At 42.3% G+C, this 19655-nt stretch overlaps 2 protein-coding genes across 3 annotated transcripts in view; one reads left to right on the forward strand and one right to left on the reverse strand.

Moving 5' to 3' along the window:
• Positions 1 to 1226: 1226 nt before the first annotated feature.
• On the reverse strand, positions 1227 to 14709 carry fhip2a (FHF complex subunit HOOK interacting protein 2). 2 transcript variants are annotated; one of them, XM_030442259.1, is made up of 18 exons: positions 14440 to 14709; positions 13195 to 13349; positions 12029 to 12107; positions 10518 to 10687; positions 10277 to 10381; positions 10023 to 10145; positions 9653 to 9877; positions 9345 to 9541; positions 9015 to 9129; positions 8799 to 8875; positions 8488 to 8680; positions 7639 to 7802; positions 6795 to 6944; positions 6615 to 6705; positions 6332 to 6475; positions 5302 to 5442; positions 4505 to 4608; positions 1227 to 4415 (listed from the first exon to the last, which is right to left on the reverse strand). In XM_030442259.1, exons 1-18 carry the CDS (start codon positions 14495 to 14497, stop codon positions 4304 to 4306), a joined length of 2403 nt encoding a protein of 800 aa, XP_030298119.1. In that variant the 5' UTR covers positions 14498 to 14709; the 3' UTR covers positions 1227 to 4303. The 2 variants fall into 2 exon arrangements, with proteins under 2 accessions (XP_030298119.1, XP_030298120.1); XM_030442260.1 differs by lacking the exon at positions 14440 to 14709 and adding an exon at positions 13485 to 14014.
• The window catches only part of ablim1a (actin binding LIM protein 1a), a 45427-nt gene continuing 39965 nt past the window's right edge, over positions 14194 to 19655 (forward strand). Inside the window, exon 1 of the mRNA XM_030442252.1 lies at positions 14194 to 14457. Coding sequence (XP_030298112.1) covers positions 14445 to 14457 — 13 coding nt within the window. The 5' untranslated portion in view covers positions 14194 to 14444. The remainder of the gene's footprint in view (positions 14458 to 19655) is intronic.

A 19655-nucleotide genomic window follows, 5' to 3' on the forward strand; every position in this document is an offset into this window, starting at 1 on the left:
TTATGTGAGGTTTCCTCATGAAGCCCTGAACTGGCACTTTCATGAGTGTAGTTGTCGAAACTATGACAATCTGATGGAAATTATCGTCATTTATCTCAGATTTTTAGCATAATGCTGCCTATATTTTCATACAGTCGCACACAGAACTGAGTTCAATTCTGATGCATTACAATGCAGCTCATACACATTTAATATCCTTAAAATAGTTGAATTCTTTTTTTTTTTTTTAATGGCACAATATTTGACTTGAATTCTGTGGGAAACAAACAGTTTTCATGACATCAGATAATTAAATTAACTTCATGTCATCCAATTAGTTTTTTTATAAAAGTGACCTGTAATCCTGTCACTCTGATTTGCCTCCAATACACTGCAGAACTTGAAGTGATGCTAAGGGCATTGACACAAATCTCCTGTTTAACAGACACTGTACAGACTTGGTAATTCCACTTCAATACTGCAATCAAAGCTTTAGTGTTTCCTTGTATGAAAGCACTTGATGTTATTCAGCGCTGCTTCAGTGCTGTAGTAATAAGACAGTAATGAGTATGAATATTTTTGTAAGAACAAGGGTTTCTTAATTTTGAGAAGTGACTTCAGGTGCTTTGAAATATTAATATACTCCTTGTAATGAGAACTGTAAGACCCTAGCTGACTGCAATCTCAGTGTGTACCTCAGCAATCATTAAGAATGAGAGTTATTAGACTGAGAGCCTTCTTTCTGCACCACAGTGCCTGATTTCTCATTCACTGCAAGGCAAGGGAAATGTAGGATTTTTCTTTTTTTTATTTCGAGACCACTTCGCATGACTCTGGACCTCGTCATTGAAATCCTCCGCTGTGCCCAGAGTGAGATTTGACTCGTTTCTACAGAATTAGCCGGATGACCAAGTGTGGCTGGCTGGAAGCCGTAGAAAAAGTTTGACAGAAGCTAGAGTACTCGACTGCTGTTCAGTTATTCACTGGTGAGGGAGGTCGTTTTCAAGCTCGATGTACATGATGTCATGTCATCCTGCAGAAGAGACATTTACACACAACTTACTTCCCCCATGTTATCTGGTTGATATTATTTTAAAAGGGGATATTTGAACAGAATTTGTGGTTTTCACCTCGTCGTTGATAGAAATGGTTATTTTGTGAATTTTTCTTTTGTTGTACAGACATTTTGTAATAAAAACAAGATGAAACACAATCAACTGTTCAAAGAATGACCACATCTGCTCGGGAAAGCTTTCTTTGTTTTTTTTAATCGGGACGGCGAATGTTAAACAAAACCATATCGTCCTGAATGAAACAGTGTTGAGATGAAGACAGCTGATGGGGAATAAATGACGCCTCAGAGACCACGGTGATCTTACAGTTACTCTGTCAGGCTCTGGGAGGCGGGAAGGGGCGTGGGCGTGAGCATGCACTTTACCGTAATGGTTTTAATTATGCATTGCACAATCACAAAATCAAACTGGCCATGAGATAGAAGCATAATGAGACTCGTCCCATTTTACACCAGAGGAAAGCAGCGATGAGCATGAAGGAAACGAAGCAACATCGTACAGTGATTGGTCTAAGCTGAAACGAGAAAAATCAGTTGGCATCAGACATTTTCGACTATACTGAGAGTCCTGTACATCTTCACAAACCAAACAAAGTCTATGTAACACAAGAGATAGGCATAATAAGATCACAACAAACTGCAGTGAAGCAGAACCCCTTTTACACATCGATTCCAGGAGTCCTCAGAGATCCACAGTGTGAAGTAAGGCATCATATCTCCCTGTCAGTGACTTCAAACAACAAAGTGCTGACAGCTAAGAAATCATCACAGATGGCTGGACTGCCTTTTTTTCTCCTCTTTCTTTCTTTCCACTATGAAAAAAAATGTATAAGCATGCATTTACGCCAGGTAGTATATCTCTATTGCTATTGTACACATACAATATACAAATGTACAGAACGAGTTGGAAAGATAGTTGATTAAAAAATGTGCATGATTGATAATTTAAAAACAGTTTTCCCAGTAAAATAGAAATGTTACTCCCAGTACATCCTAGTTTTTTTTTTTTTTTTTTTTTTTTGGTTTATGAAACAAAACATTTTTGGAAAACAAAACAAAAAAAAGCTTTTTGTTGAGTGTATTTACATTATGAACAAGGATGAGGAAAGACGATGTGCAAATCTGATTCCATGCAAGCAGTTGCATAATGTGGTTTAGGTGCTTGAGTGATGGGTCTGAAAGACGAGGAAAACAGAACAAAACAAAGCTGAAGACCAGGGACTCGTGGCTTTCAATGAATAACTGACCACTCTCCACAGTAACAATAAATCATTACACTCACACACAAACATGCTCACCAATCATGGACACATTCACACAGTGAAAACAACACCAGAGTCAAAGTTACATTAAGTAGCATCTTGATTATACTCATTCAAATCTTAGGTAATCAATCCCCCACTCAAGATATCCATCCAACATAAAGCCAAGCATCCTGTATCCTGTTCCAACAAAACACAACACTGCGAGTGTGTTTCCTCATCATTCAAAGTCAGACTGAAAAGGTAACACTGCTAGTAAATGCAACACCTCATACGAAGTCATGATAACCAATGGAGGAGGAACCCAGAGGATACTGTGAGCCGGTGGTTTCCACACATCCAAACTGAGATACTCTTATACGTTTAAAGAGTTGTGGACATGATGTATTTTTGCCTTTTTCAGATTTGAACATTTCAAATAGAAATAACAAAGTGAGATTTTAATATCACAAACTGGTTGAACACAAAGCTTCAAAGCAGCTAGAAGGAACTTTCATGTTTGGTTGATTCTGGCAGACCTGTGGAGGTTGGGAAAATTATAAACTTCCTCATCATCTTCAGCACTCCTTCACAAAAAAAGGGAGTGAGGGGATTTTTTTTTTTACTTACACAACCTGGATAATCAAATGACAGTCATTAAGAACTAAACAGAAATAGCTGATATTCTTGCCAACTGTCTTGTTTGCTTATCTAAGTCATAAAGAGGCATGGTTAGATTAGGATGGAATTGAAACTGTTTCGTCACCAGTTCAAAGTTCCTTGTAGTATGTGAGTGATCAAAAGCTTATCAAGTTGTAAATGTTAGATAAATGTTAGATGCCACAGTATGTCTTAAGTGAATGGTGGTTTTAAAGACACTGCTCAATATAAACATCTCCTCTGCATCCCTCCATCCAGAGAACAAACAAATGATTGAGATATAAATGGTGTAAAAACGATAACACAGTATCCCTTGGATAAAATAAACACTGGTGCGTGAGAAATGCAACACTGGGTCTGGAGAACAACATTTCGGAACTAAAGAGGGAATCAAAACTCAAGACGTCTCCTCCCACACAACTATCTTGACGTTTCCTAAAGGCCAGCCAAACAAAGCAAAATGTAACGAGTGCAACGCAATGAGATCTATGTGCAAATTCACATAATTTGCAAAACTGCATGTGATGGATGGTGACGTCTTTGGGTGAATACAGAAGAGCTTTGAGAGCCCTTACAGACAAACTGAGGAAAGACGAGATAAACAATTAAAGTAAGAAGCATCTGCTTAGTCGGTCCTTACCTGGACTGTTTTAAATGCATTATCTTAATATGACATTAGTTTAAAAGGCAACCTGAAAGCAAATAAATAAGAGGACTTGGCATATAAAATATGAGCGCAGTATCGTTAATACTGCAGTTCGATAAGTATGTAACTACAATAGAGGGGTTGAAGGTGGTGGGCGTTTTTCTCTCTACAGCCTCTTGTCTTCAAACAGACAACACGTGAGGAGTCAAGATAAAAATGTTTCAAAAGGAAACAATCTTCTGTAACTGAAAGGTGTGATCCCACACTAAGGCAATGACGTTTACAAATGGGCGACAATGGGACAGGAAATAAATACACAAACATCTTTTCTCCTGGATAGGATAATTGCAGGGCTTTCATCTTTTGGCTGGTGAGGAAGAAGATGGTGGGGAGGGGGAGTGAAAGGAGTCCAGTGACCATCTCTCTGCACCTCAACCTATATCCTTCCCTCCTCTCATTCCTCTGCTTGCTGGGCAGTGTCTGTGCTCTGACCTGCTCAAGAACAAGACCAAAGACTTTTTTTTTAATTCATGGTGGAGCCCGAGAGGCGATGAAACCTGTCCGTGTTGGGCTTTAACAGTCTTGCAGGGATGAGCAGCTAGTGGTAAAGTTTTGCCGACCCTGTGCCACCGTTACTGCCACACCCCAAAAGGCCCTGTTTAATCTTGACCTGTCTGCGTGGCAGATGGTTAAACAGCAGGAAGATTATGGCGAGGAGGAGGAAGCCGCGTGGTATTTGACGAAGGCGATGGCTGCCAGCTCTTTGCAGAACTCCTCCAGCACGATGACGCCCTCCAGTAGAGTCATGTGGTCGATCCTACAGGAAGAAACCGACAGGAAGGTGAGAGGTGCATTCTGTAAGTTAACTTAAAAGATTAGAGCAGAGAAATCCGTGCAAGTACGTACGTGATGCCCTCCGGTTCCAGACCCAATAACCTCTTCCTCACGAGCAGCAGTTTGGGTGTGAAGTCTGGGATGCGCTGAATCCTCAACATGAGATCTCCCACCACCTATCACACACACAAGAACACAGTGCAATTACCAAAACACAGCAGCGCTGCTTCCATCCCTGAGCAAAGGTGCAACACTAGTTAATCATTACTGTAATTATCATAAACAAACAAGACCATCAACAAGAAAATTAGCCGCTTCCTCCAGCCTCTAAGCTGCCTATTACACTGTGTGCTACTGGGACACATTTCAAAGAAAACAAGTTGGACTGAATCACAGAACAAAATAGATGCAGACGCCCAGTTCTTCTAGAAACAAGTGGGTCGAGTAGGAGCATGTTCTAAAGATTCAGAGCAAGCGGATTCTCAGAAACACTTGCACAATCAATACCAACTGGCATGAGATAAAGGCCAACAATTGTCTTGGAAATTATTATTTGTTGCACCAAACACTTGGAAATACAATCTCAAACACTGTCTGTCTAGACATGCAAAACATCCCAAAGTGCCCAGATAACAGTGACTGTAGGCTTTGGGCACGGTAGTGAACACTATATTAGTCCACAAAGCAGACACACACTTGGAGACAGAAAGACTCATGGTGGGTAAGGTAGGCCGGTGTGTATGCAATATAGAGACCAGAGGTCAAGAGACGAGACGAGAAAAGCAAAATAGCAGATTTAAGTAGTTTGTGAGTAAACACAATCAATCTGTGGGAAACACTAATGCTATCTGTATGAACATGAGCCTTACCCTGACGATGACAGAGAACAGAGACCTGCAGCCAGGGGCCAGGTTGATATATGGGTCCAGCAGGTACTCGTGCAGGTGGGGGTGTGGTAACAAAGACAGCTTGGACAGCACAGCAGTTACCTGCAGGTTGACATCGTAGGGCTGGAGGACAAAGAGGGCATCAGATATGAAACTATCCAGGAAATTAAATGGAGATTAGAGTGAACCATGTGTCTGTGTGTGTGTGTAGCATCAGTAACACAAAGTGTCACAGTATTCAGAAGCTTCTAATGACAGATGCAGTAATACATAAGAGTGCTCTCCTTTTAGATTTGATTTCTAAATGCTACAAGAGACCTCTGAGCTGCCAAAAAGTGCATTTACGGTTCATTTGTAAAGTGAGTTTATGTCCAGAGTTCTTTATTTTTGTTCTTTATTTTCCAAGGCCTCTGCATAATCAGCAGCGTATTTGCATTTTCTCCCCATTATTCCTTTGACTTTCCATTAGTGGACCTAGTTTATGCTAATCTGTAGAAAACAATGTTCTCTTGCAGCAAAAAACACCAACTTTTGAGTGTGTGTGAACTTGTCGTCCAAGTGAAATCTGACCCTATAAAATTACCAATAACAGCAAAGAAATGATGGCTTATTTAATTTAATTTCAAAGTTTGTGCTGATTTGCATGCAGAAAACTTGATTTATTAACAGAATTTGATTTTTATTTGAGGGACAGAAAATGACAGGAAATAGGAAGAGAGTGAGGGGATGACATGCATCAGAGGGCCACAGGCTGGAACTGAACCCAGGCTTCGACAACAGGCTCTGTACCTGCTCCACCAACTGAGCCACTAGAGCTAAATTTGAGAATATTTTGTAATTCATGAGCTGCTCCACTTGCTCCATGGATTTGATTACAACCAAAACTGCATTTATGGTTTCCAAAGGGCATTTTATCGTCATGCTATTCAGACTTGTGGGCTAGTGGAGCTGTAACAATGCAACAGATGTCAGCATTTCTACAGATATTTATTGTATGGAGGATTAAACTGACCTGATCTAAGATGCGACCCATCCTATCGAAGAGAACCTTGAGGAAGTGGCCCTCAAAGAAAGGCATGTCCAGGTTACACTTCTCAAAAGGCTTTGGACTTCCCCTCCAGTCCCACCGCTGGCAGACCCCGCAATAGTCCCTGAACTGAGGAGAACAATTCATAGACGCTTGGTATCTGTTCTACTAGTGACATTTAACAAACATGATGACCAACAGCCAGTTAAGCAACAGCTCTTTGTCCAGTGCATGTAAAGCTCTAAACAAACTTTAGAACGAGCCTCACCTGTCTGTGTGCGTCTCTGAGGTAGGTGTCGTAGCCCGTCCCTTCAACTTGATATGACGACTTTGCCTCATCGGGCACCAAACACAGGAAACTGAAACAGAATTGAACTGTTAAACTTTGTTTTAAAGAAGACTGAGGAACTCATCATACTGGATGTTGTATTACAAGTAGACTGTTTACCTGTTGACAATCTTGTGGACCTCTGTCTTCCCATCAGACTTTGAGTGGTCAGGACTCTGTGGTGGAGAAGAGGAGCTGAGCCAATCAGAACCCGACAGCCTACTTTCTGGAGAGACGTCATCGCCAAACAATGGATCCTCCTCAAGATCTCTGTAGAAAGAACAAGTGTTGATCAAAAAACATATTGTGGTAACAAAAGATGTTCACTTTCCATTTAGTTGTTGCCCGAGGATCAATGCATCTTTCAACAAAATAAGGAAACAACCCAATTGGTCTAACAGTACAGGCTTTTTTGATTTCAGATATGAAAATTATAAATTCACATGGTCAGTATTCCTATATGTAGTTAAAGAGGGAAATAGGTGTTTTTTCTTAGTTTATTTGGGCTTGCAGTGTACTTCAGAGTTTTGTTTTATGATGGAAAGTGAAAATGTCTTTATAACAATAACAGATTATTTATCTGCATCTGGACCATTTTATGTTATATTATATAATATAAGCATTTACTGTATCTGGAAGTATGTTTAGTGTGTGTCAATGGGGAAAACAAATGTCACTGATATTAACCAATATGATGATGTAATATCACGTATCGCCAGTGTTACAGTGCTGCCTTTAGGTAACTTAATTTGCATGAAAACAAATGAGTCATATCAAACAATAACACCAAGAAACAAACAGTTATTACACACATTAAGGAACATTTTAGCTGAATTTGTGGCACATTTGAACAAACACAGCTAGCATGCATTCATTTTATTTCCAAAGGTGTTTGTGCAGGTGATTTTCCAGGCAGGATTTAAAGGCAGCTTGTTGAGGACAAAAACTTGAGGCAGGTCCTTACACGGCATCGTGAGGCTGCCCATTCTCCAGGGGTTCCCGCTCCTCCTGCGGTTTGTTCTCCAGGTAGTTCCTCTCTTCCAGGCTGCGCAGCACCAAGCTGTGGAGGATGTGCTGGTTGGGCTTCTGGATCAACTGCTCGAATAGCCGCAACGTCATGATGCTGATCTGGGGACACAGAGCAAGGAGTAAGGCTGAGCTTCCTCTATAAACCCTGTTTAACAAGCCAAGTATCTGCTCACTGACGAAGAAAGTAGGCAGTGGCTGCGCTGAACATCAAAGAGATGATTCATCTTTCTTTGTGTGATGAAAACGTGTGCAATAGCTCTGTCAGATATTAATTAAAATTCATGTGCTTTCAGTTAATCATATGATGCACTAGAACTCAGAGTCCTTCGAGGGCAGATGGCCATTTGTGCTTTTGAATATTGAACAAGGGAAGAAAAGATTGATGATTTTCATTATTAAAGGTGCATTAATATGATCACGAAACGATGCAACACAAAGGCCAGGTGAATATGATCAACCAGACATAAATGATGTTAAAGGTACATTGTGACATTGTGGTTCAAAAGGTCCCGTAGCAGAGAGGACGAAAACTGGGCAGGTTTATCAAGAAAACAATTAACAGGACATTGTGACGTAACATGAGGGCATTGAGCAGCAACAAACTTTTCATTTTCTCGCCACCATGTCATAAACAACAACTGCTCCTGCCTTATGACAACTCTGAGGAGACACTTTTATGTGCTCCTTAATAGGCATCTTTTGAAATCACAATGTCACGGTAGTTCTGGGCTTAGTAGTTGATGACCATCCCTATCTTGAATAATGACAATTATGTGATAAGAACCTCGTCTGACAGGTGGTCGCAGTGCTCGATGAGCCTGTGTCTGAGTGGATTCTGGGCAATAGTAGCTGAAGTCTCAGGCTCTCTTTCCTCTCCCAGCAGGAAGTAAACCATCTCCTGTGTCAGAGCCTCTGATGTCACCTGCCTGATGATCCGGTTCAGGAGGGCCGTGGAGGTCAGAATGCCCACCTCGGACCTGTGTGTGCCCACAAATGCACATGTGTTAATGAGCAGTCACGACAAATAGCACACCAAGGCAAGACAAAAAATTTCAATTGAAGCATGATTGATTGATGATTCAATGCAAATCTTACGTCTGCATCAGCTGCGGCTCCATAACAGAAACAAAGAACCTTTCTCTCACTGCTTTTGCCATCACAGCAGCTGCTGACTGGAAGACAGCGAAGAAAAACAAAAATCTAGTTCAGCCTTCTGACGCTTTTAAACACAAAAACAACTTCTTTTATTGTGAGGATTATGACTGCAACGTGACGCATGAAAACACAGTGAGTCAGCATGAAGTTATGGACCTTCTGAGCCTCCTTGATGAGCTGGTCACAGTAATCTAGCCAGGACAGGAATGAGATGAGAGCCCTCTTCCCTGTGAAGACAGCAGCATCCTCCTTCAGGTTATATACATCCAGACTGAAAGAGAGAGAGAGGGGGGAAGAAAAGGAGAATGATTTATGCAACTCTTCAAAATAACATTTTACAAAGAAGTCTATTTAAGGTACCCAGTTAAAAAGGGTCCAGTTAATTCAAAACTTCAGATGATGACACCATTCAAGTGTATTAAAGTGCTGTTTCAAGTCATTACACTTCTGACTTCATTAAATATGTGGTTATGGAAAGAAATTTACCCCCAGTTGACTGACTCAACAGTTTCAATGTCCAAGGGGTCGATGGACTGTGGCAGCGCTTTATAGAAGGAGACCAGCCTGTCAGTCAAAAGCTCACAGAGCTCTGTGTTCTCAGTTAAACACTTGGCAGCTGCAGGCTCTGGTAGGCTGACCAGCAGCATCAGGCCTTCACATGCCTTCACCACTATCCTGCCATCCTGACAAGAGGACAAATTGATACAACTCGTGAATATTAACTTTCAATAAAGGGAAAAAAGGACAAAAGTTGCAGTACTATCCCTAAAATTCATTCCACAGGGATTACTTACAGGGCTCTTTGTGAGGTTGAGCAGGGAGCTAACGAGATTGTAGTTGTTGCTGTGGTTGTTGTTGGTGGTTGGACTGGAGTTGGAGGCAGCCGCTGCAGCTTGGGGCTCCTCTGGGCGGTTAGCCTGTCCCTCTGCTGGAGACTGACCAGTGTCTGGGGCAAACACATTCTCCTTCACCACCTCTTTCCCTGCAGGACTCTTTGTCTCAGGTTTCTTTGCCTTGTTCTGCAAATAGCATCACAAACAAGAGATATTTTCAGAGCTGTGTGCTGTTTAAAAATCAGCTAAGGCGCTTATTTTTGCGAGTAATATATACAGATGAATATTTATGAATGAACTTATTTTCCTTCTTTGCATTGCAGCAACTCACCTCGAGGAAGAAGTTGACAAGGTACGGGTCCTGCTTCAGCTTGGCACAGACTATGCACAGGAACTGAATCTCTTCATTTTCTGTAGGAGCAGCCAGCACCTCCCCGCACAGACGGACTAGTTTCTAACAGAGGAACGTCACAGCCACAGAAGAAAGGAGGTTAGAAGAAGTTACATAACCTGTCATATAGCGAGCCATTTAGAGAAAAAGGACTATACAATATGCACCGAAATCCAGACTGCAACACTGCTCACCTGTACAGGTCTGTGGACATTGATGTGTGGCAGGAGAGGCTGACGAATGTGTGCTAGCAGCTTTGTGTAGAACGTAAGAACCTGCTGCTTCATCCCTGGAGGACACTGAGGGGAAATAATACAAACAAAACATGTGAGAATTTTTTTGGGTGGTCCACACAAATAGACATGTTCCCACCCTGCTTGAGAATGCAGCCCACAGTGCAGGTCAATTGAAGTTACCAAACTATGACTGTCTTACATCTGCTTTGCCTAAGGTGTAGAGAGTCTCCAGGATCTTATGGTGTAGGAGATACTCCATGCAGGGTCCTGTCTCTCCAGACTCCCTCTCCCCCTCCTCCTGGGTCAGGATGTCCAGCATCTGTTCCAGGTGGGATGGGATATTGGTGTCTGTAACTGGAGCTTTGTCATCTAACAGGGGAAAATACAAGAATATGTCAGAACCTCTGTTTGTCCACAAGATCCAATTAGATAGGAGGCAGTCTTGCTCATCATTTATGGGCTCAGGTTAACTGAAGGTGTAAAAAGTTTCAGCAGCCATCATCAAACCACCGCAAAATGTTAGAACTACAGAGCTCTTGTGTAGTGTTTGCTTAAATCCAGTTACTGGCATACACACCTTCTGAGGTGGCTTCACAGCAGTTAAATATTTCAATCAAATTATTATTCAATGCAATTTCAACCCTAAAGCCCATGTCAAAGAGTGAAATAATATAGTGATAAAGCAATTATGCACTAGTTAACAGGAGTGGTTCAATTCATTTCATAACAAGGAAGGATACACACATGTAAGTCATGCTGAGTGTAACAAAGCAAACAATGCCAAAAAAACATGGTCCGTAACAACAGTCTGCGGAGAGATAAATGACAATGACCAGTGTCGTCAACATGATCAAATAATTTTAGCTTTGTCATCAATGATTAATTGTCCCCAAAAACATACTCAGCTTCATAATACTAGCAGTACAGTTGATCTCCCATCAGTTGTTCAGATGCAATTTTCTAAAACTGGCCTAACTGGGAGAACTGCTGCAAAGAATGTGAAAGAATAGGAGACAGACACTTTCCAGAATATACACAAGACAGAACAGTAGGTTTGAGCAGAGGTTGTCAAAATATTACATGACTAGGTTACACCAAATAAATCTTAGATGAAACCTGACACAATCGCAGAACGTTTTAGTTCCATTTGCACTGATCCTGCAGGCAAACACGAAGGAAGTGCTCTCTGCTCTGGTATTCTGGAGCTGCTTTTGTCAAAACAGATTTGCAGAAGTCTAATGCAAACTCTACCAGCATGACATTCCCAGCATACTTCACACTTTGGAATCTCCTCATGACCATCTCCTCTGCAATGCCTGAGTTAAGTATACAGTGGTTTAAACAAAAATAGGTATTTACATATTTCATCAACACAATTTCCAGTATTAAAACAACTGGAAATACAGATTGAAACTTCACAATGCTGTCATTTGCTGGGTTTTAAAAATTGCAAATTTTAGCCAACTCCTTGGGTTTTTTTGTGTGTGCACAATTCTATTCAAAAATACTAAATATTGATAAAAAATGGATGAATCAAAAGTGAAATGTGAATGTCAACACAAATATGAACAACTTATAAACATGCCTAGTTTCCTGCCATTCTACTCAAACTTCCATCAACATCTTTGGCCAGTAACCTACACAACAATCAGTCCATCTCTGTGGACATTGTGTCCAGCGTGTTCACTTATTCTTTCAGACTTTTCTTACCAGAAGTCTCAATGTAATAATGTGTAATGGCCTTCCAGTGGTAGACAAAGTCCTCCTGCAAGGGCAGCGATGGGGCAAGCTGAAAAACAGAAACTGTAAACATTAGCACGTTGTATGATTAATGTTACAGTGGCGCACAGAGACATCAGTAATTATGATGGTTACATGTTTGTCACTTTCAAACGGAGACTGATAAAATTGGTTTGTTCTGTTCTTCTTATAAACACTATCTTCTCAGTGTTTAATGGCCCACTACAAGATGATCAATGTGTTGTTGTGATCAAAGGCGATCTCAGCTGCTTTCTAAATGTTTAGTAATAGGGTGAAACTTTCACTTTCGTGTGGCATGAGGGGTTTCCACTAATCATGGCTATTATCCTCATACATAACAAGAAGCTGTGTGACAGAATAAGAAGTCAACATGCTAATAATAGACGTTTCATTATTATATAACATCTACACTTGAACTCAGAACTGTACTATAGGTCACCTGCCAAGCACCGATTGTTTGAAAAAATCTTTGACATAAAGGAGCTTGAGTAAAAGGGATTCAGGCAGGATACTACTGCTTTCTAGCTAGTAAACGCTAGTTAGCTGGCGTGCTTACATGAAGCCTTTCCGAAAAAGTCGCATGAGATAAACCGCAGACTAACTTACACCGTTAATAGTAACGGTAAGGCGTTTGCGCAACTTCAAACAAGGCTGTCCTTACATTTCGACATCACTCCTCATGATCAGACTTGAAGCGAGATCTCCAGCCAGCTACGGCATTAGCTTATTGACGCTATTATCGGCTAGCATTAGCGGCTAACTAGCCCAGCATCACAAACTACCCTTGACACAGACGTCTCGCTGTAATAAATATAATGGCAGTGATGAAATATGTTAGTTAGTTAGCAACATTAACGAACGGAAAAATAAGCACACCCATTGGTATGTCTTACTATCGCGTCCAAGAACAAACAAATTGACAGCGCAAACACAAAACGCTAACATTAGCTTAGGCTAATTAGTTAGCGCGCTAGCTAGCAACCTATCTCTAACGCTGACGTTATGATATGTGGTGTCTTAGCGACCAAGGGCCGCTTTCGACCAAAATAGACGACACACAAAGGCAAGGAAACGGGCAAATACAGCAAAGTATGTTTGGCATTAAATAAACTCACCGCTTCCACAGCGTGCTGGAGTATGGACGTAAATTTGGAGAACATTTTGTTCTTCGACTGGACTAGTTTCTCCCGAGAAGACCTAGAGAATTCCTCTATCTTCTTCTTCCTGTTGTTGCCGCCGCGATCCAGATTGGAGGTTTCATATAATGACCCTTGTAACGAAAGGAAAAAAATGTAAGCAATAAAAAAAAAACGTAACACGTTGCTGGCCACCGAACCTCACAGGCCCTGGCACAACCACTGTAAACAAGACGTCTACAGACTCGAATGCCGCCGCTGCTGCTCACTTTGGACACGGTGGCACTTCCCTCGCCAAACACGAGCTCCTCCTGTCGGCCAGCAGGGGGCGCGGGAACACAAGACACACGCGCGCGTATAATTACTGAGGACGATCGATGCATACAGATGAAGGCAGTCACCAGTACTGAATGACAGGCGAGGATCAGTATCTACAGCTTTGAAACAACATTCAGTAAGCCCACTTGGAGCACATAAGGAAATTATTGGATCCCGATAAGCATCGATTTAGGTTATGTGGAAAAGCTATGACAATCAAATGATTATGGTGCCACATAATGCACTGGTGTGGGCTGCTTCCCTCAAATTGCAGTATTCCCCCCCTCAGCCCGATTTTAGCTTGCTAGCACTGTCACATCTTTAAGGTTGAACTTGTGGAGTCCACGTGATGAAGCGATCGACAAAAATTCCCCTAAAAAGTGGCGGGATTCATAAAAAAAAGAGCACTGATTGCCTGTCAACTTTATGATTTATCCTCGCAAAGCCGCGTCCAGAACAGCACAGTCATCCCAGACTACTAAAAAAAAAAAAAAAAGTAGGCTCGCCGGTGCAACGTGGAGGTGATCCGTTAGCAGGAAGAGAAGATGATTTTAATTGCATAAATCAAATAATCCTGCGGTGTTATGATCATATATGGATATGAAACTTGTTGGGAAGCCCAGAAGGATGCTGTGTGTTCCAGGACACGCCCTGTCGCTGGAAAGTGCTCTCTCCATCGCGCAGTCTGGTCCGGTCTACCAAATCGCGGGCTGTATGTTTTTCCCTGCGTTTAATCCCTGTTTTTCAAAAAAAAACTTCAAGTTCAGATCGTATCAGGCTTTCTTTTTCACCTCCTCCCCCTCCGCCGCCACCACCACCACCCTTTCACTCCTACTCCACAGCTGCACCGGGGCATCTCCTCTGGTGAGTCTCGTCAAGAAAAAGAAAGAGAGAGGCTCTACCTACCGGGCATGTCTGCTAGAGGTGAGTGTCTTTTGCCGCAGAAGCCTTCATAACAATACATACAGAGTGGAAAAGTCGCTTAATCTTGTGAGGCGAGGAGGAGGAGGAGGAGGAGGAGGGTGCTGGTTGAAGGAGGGATGCATGAGAGGAGAGAGTCCATCGGCGTCGTCCGTCGGGAGGATCGGGCTGTGATAATGACACTGTTGTTGTAAGTAGGTTAGACCGGTGCATGGCTGGAACCACAGCCTCCTCTGCTGCAGCCCGCCACACACTGACAGGCTCGCAACTCACTCTGTTCACACCTAGAAACAGATCCCATCCAGCTGTTATAATGACACTCCTCTGATTGCCTTTTTTCCCCCCCTCTTGGCGTCTTTACTCAGGGGTGGTGCATGTCAACACTGAAAGGATGCACACACCCTTATCGTTGCCTGGCTGAGAGCTGTGGATGGAGGGCTGGTGGCATATGGAGGTTGTTGCTAATTGACTGAAATCTGACAGATGATTGAGGCGTCCCTCTTTATTTTGGAAACCGCCACATCTCGCTGCAAGCTGAGAGGATGTTTCAGTTTCAGGGGACACCTCCGGACAGTGCAGGTGGAGCCAGTTTTGCTCCCGTCAGGTGGTCCTTTGTGAATGCCTGGGTCTGACTCCTGCAGCCTCCAGCTGTTCCTGGATCAGATGTGGTCTCACTTGCTGATTTTTAGAGTTGGGTGGAAACAGAGAAGTTGCAACCCGAGCGTGACCTCAAGGTTATCGTGTTAAGTCTGCAGCTGGATTCACCCATGGGTCGGCTCTGATCCTGTTGTTAAGGTAACTCATCACTACTGCTGCTGGTGCTGCTGGAGATCGATGGGAGCTCAGAGCCCACCACCTGACAGCCCCCCTGAGGTACATAGATCTGATTAGCACACTTAAGCCCCAGCAAACAGCCAATCATTATTCATGAGGAGTAACTACTCTCTGCACCCCTACAGTGGCATGATGGGGAAGGGCCAATTACCTCTGTGTTTGTTACACGGATGTGAGGTTATTAATTCATTATCACCGATAAATCAGGCACAAACATCAGTCTCTGTGACCATATGTCAAAGCAGACACAGATTTGTCAGGCTGAGTCGATGCCTTGACAGTTGCACAGACTGTGATACTTGATAACTTGATTTAGACTTTAGATTTGAAGAGGAAGAGTATTTTTAGGATTGTGTAGTTATGTTGTTTTTTTCTATACTATGTAGAAAATCTGTATGGACGTCCCAGTTGACTACAGCCAGTGACAATGTATTTTTAATTAATTTTGCCACGGTTACAGAATGACTGATATATGATGTCTGGCAGATATTAGACCCGGATACTATCCGATCATAGATATCCTGGAATCATGGTGTATGTTGACTGATAGATGAGATCAAAATGCGGGGAAAAAATGCTTTGGTTAAATTATATGTTAAATTCCCGATGAGGTTTATGGTTCCAGTGCACTGATGACTGTTGTGTGTTTCGGCCAAAACACTGCACTTGAACACACCACAACGGCTACAGCCGATGGTCAGTTAGCTTCTGCGCCTGCATGACAGGCAAAAACTTTCCATACCACAGGATGGCAGTGGTCTGCATTTGTCATTCAGAACAGGAACTACATATTTACAATCTGTTGTTATGATAAAAGAGCGTTTGGGTGTGGAGCTGGTGCTTCTCTTTGTCAGTCATAATTTCTGTGGGTTTTAGACTGTTTGTTGATGATAATGATACGAAGAGTTCATAAATTCAAATTCATAATTTGCTGACATTTTATAAAACTGAAATAAGAAATGAAAGAAAGTGTCGCTGTGTAGTTGCAGGCTCAGCCTACTTTGTGGACATCTGGTTGTATTATTCCAGATGTCACAGCATCCAGAAATCTATAGGCAGGATCTAAGACATGTCAGCCGAACGTTTTCCTTTCCACAGAAACAGGAAGTTAGAAAATGACTCCACTTTTCCCTCCAGTGTGCATTTATGATGACAGCCCCTCCCTCGGCTGTCCAGCGAGCATCAGCCATTACTGCGCTCTCAGTCTTGCACACCTGCTATCAGCACAAGGCCATCGGCTCTTTACCTTTGTAGTGATGCCCTTCCATTAGTCACCCCACCTTGTACTACACCCTTGCAGGCAGACCGCTCTACTTGGACCTTTCCGTGTCATCATATTTCCTCTGCTGTATCCTTTGTTTTTTTTTTTGTTTTTTTAAATAAAACCTTTATGTATTTTTTCCTCATAAATCCATTATCCTGGGGGTGTTGACAGAGCACATACTGGATATTATTTCAGGCAGTGCTCTCACATCAGTCCTACCTGTGAGCTAGTCACAGCTAGTCTCCCATTGGCGGCAATCGAGTAGTTCACCCAGAGCAACAGGGGGTTAAGTGCATTGTTCAAGGTCACCTCTGTTGTGGCATTCGAGCAAGGGCGAGGCGTTTCTTATTAGATTCCTCCATCTGCAGCACATTCTCCCTCGTGGTCTGGGAAATCACCTGAAAGCTGTCACGGTCATGCCATTTAGCTAATCCCTCCATTTATTTTTAGAGTTTTAGCTGTTCTGCTACCATTGGTCCTTCGCCGCGTAGGTTGGCCGCTCATGTGTAGGAGAATTTATTGTTCATCTTGGTCCATTTGTGCCGTTTATCTCAGCTCCACCGCAGAGTCTTAAAAACAACGCGTTGGACAGCAGCGCTCTCACGTGTGTGGGCCAGTGTTCATTCAGTTTTCAGTTCTCTGCTCCTTCTGGGCTGGCGTTGAGGTCATATTATTTTATCTGATTTTATGGACCATTTGAAAACGTAGTAAAGAGGTAAAGTGTGCTTATTTATTTGAGGTTTTCAGCTAAAACTCAGCAGCATGAATCAGTTTACAAAATTTCAGTGTTAAAATTTAAAGTAGCACTTCACTTTACAGGTCCACAAATGTCATGGTCACTAGGTGGTCAATTACCAAGCAACATATTTGAAAATTCCTCCCAATTACCACAATAATTACCTCCAAAATGTATTGAAAATTACCACAACATTATTTAATATTAATATGCAGTTGAAAAAAGGTGGGTATTTTCTTTCATACATTTATTAGAAATGTATTTACAATACATTTTATTTATATATAGTGCTTATCATCATACTCGAAACACTTTACATAAACACGGCATAAAAGGAAACATTATTAGACACAACATTATCAGAGATTTAAACGTCATTGAGGAGTTCCAGGGGTCTTCCAACTTGTTTCTTCTTTACATCACTGCTCACGTCATTGTAATCTCCACCTATCCGTCTTACTTCCCCTCGGCAGGCCACTAAATCAAAGTGAGTTGTTGCAGTTTGACTAATCTTCTGAAATTAGAGAAATTTGTGAGAAGGTAAATGGTAAGAAAAGTACTACAGTCCACAGTCCTGCAGAAGCTGGGCCGAAACCAGATGGAGATTACAATGGAATGATCAGCAGATGTCAGGCAGAATCCAGTTGAAAGTTTCCTGGAAATGTATTGAAGACCGGTTATTTATTAACTGCATATTGGCAAAATAGCAGAATATTATTATTAGAGCAACATTATGGAACTTTTTTAACCTTAAAATAGCAGCTGGCTACAGTGTCTTGTAATAGGGTGAATGTCTCCGCCCCGTCAGTTGTTTCTGCTCTATGTAACTTCAGTGAGAGGGTCGGATCACAGCGTTACATACATGTTTACTTCAACATACAAGTTTTCAACACTTAACACTGTGATGATGTAATGAGTTTTGTTATTAGTTAGCTCCTACATTACATCAGACAAACTGTTACAGACCTGGGATTTGTATTCAGAAACTGTGAGGGGCACAAAATTACACAAAATACCAATATCTACATGTTGCTTTAAATTTCTGTCTGAGCTAATTACTTACTTGGTACTTCCCTCGCAATGAACACCTTCTTACCGGAACTGTGAAATTAGGTGTTACCAAATTTTGATGTTTAACCCTTTGACCACAGTCAATGAAGAACACTTTCAAAGAACATTATCTATCTATAAATACAAGGAATCTCTGTCTGTGTGTGTGTGTGTGTGTGTGTGTGTGTGTGTGTGTGTGTATGTGTCTGTTGGTCAAATATCTCTGCAGATAAGGATAACACTGACCCGAGACGTTCAACATGGCTGCTGCGTGGTTCAGTGGTGTGCATCTAAGCATTTGTTTGGACTGCAATGATACCGTGAATAAATTATTTCATAAATGCTTTACAAATTCCGCCGAGCATTGTCCACCAGAGCCACCACAGTCACGTGCGCACCAGAGCCAATCACTGCACACCGTGGCCACGTGCGCACCAGAGCCAATCACTGCACACCGTGGCCACGTGCGCACCAGAGCCAATCACTGCAGAGCTCAAGCCCACGACATACCTGAAGAAACAAGCGGATTGATACCTGCAGCGGAGCGAGCTGGACCGGGATTTTGCCGGCGGTTGGGTCCCGTTCTGTTCTGTTCTGTTCTGTGCATCTAAACTGACTGTTGTGGATTAATGAGATTAAACGAGTCCGGACCGAGTCTGTTCGGGTCTGAGGAGATCCGGAGACGCGCGGACAACAAAGTGGAATCGGAATCTGTGGATGTTCATGTGTAGCTAGCCGCTAGCCGCTAGCAGCTAGCTACACGGCCCACCTCCCGAGGCGACGGACCGGACGCATCGGCATGTCCAAAACCGGACCTAGGGTAAATAATGTCCGCCACACTTTTTCGCGAACATTGCCGTCACGTTTGCTTTGTGTCTGGTGCAGGAAGAAACAGTAAAAACGGGCTTTTGTCACGAAAGTGTCCAAGCAGCAAGTTTGGTTGTTGAGGAACAGGAAGTTGTGGGAGGGACCTAGGCGGATGATTGACAGGCAACGACGGTCGATGTGTAGACAGAGATATTGAGAGTTGAGAGATTTGTGACATTTAGCGTGTTTGGAGTGTGTAGTTAGTGTGTTATGTAGTGTTTGGTGTAGTGTGTTTAGTGTGTAGTGGAGTCGTTTTTTTGTTTAATGAGTCAGAATAATGAGGAGAAGCTGAATGTGGAGCAGGCAGTCCAGCTATTTATTCAGCTGGAAGGAGCTCAGGCAGACCTGAGCATTGCCTGCATTTAAATGTAAATAGTTACATATAACTTTGTACATTTTTTAAATGTATGCACAAATTTAGCAAACAACAATTTATATTTGCATTATAAG

This window comes from Sparus aurata, chromosome 15 (assembly GCF_900880675.1).
Source record: "Sparus aurata chromosome 15, fSpaAur1.1, whole genome shotgun sequence".
Lineage (NCBI taxonomy): Eukaryota > Metazoa > Chordata > Actinopteri > Spariformes > Sparidae > Sparus > Sparus aurata.

Bases quoted from the DNA above. Each gene is read 5' to 3' on its own strand.
- fhip2a (XM_030442259.1), bottom strand. From the start codon at position 14,497: ATGTATTGTTATGAAGGCTTCTGCGGCAAAAGACACTCACCTCTAGCA. The intron at 10,382-10,517 runs GTAAGACAGTCA...ATTTCCCCTCAG, and splicing joins ACACCTTAGGCAAAGCAGAT to TGTCCTCCAGGGATGAAGCA. The intron at 4,416-4,504 runs GTACGTACTTGC...TTCTTCCTGTAG, and splicing joins CTGGAACCGGAGGGCATCAC to GATCGACCACATGACTCTAC.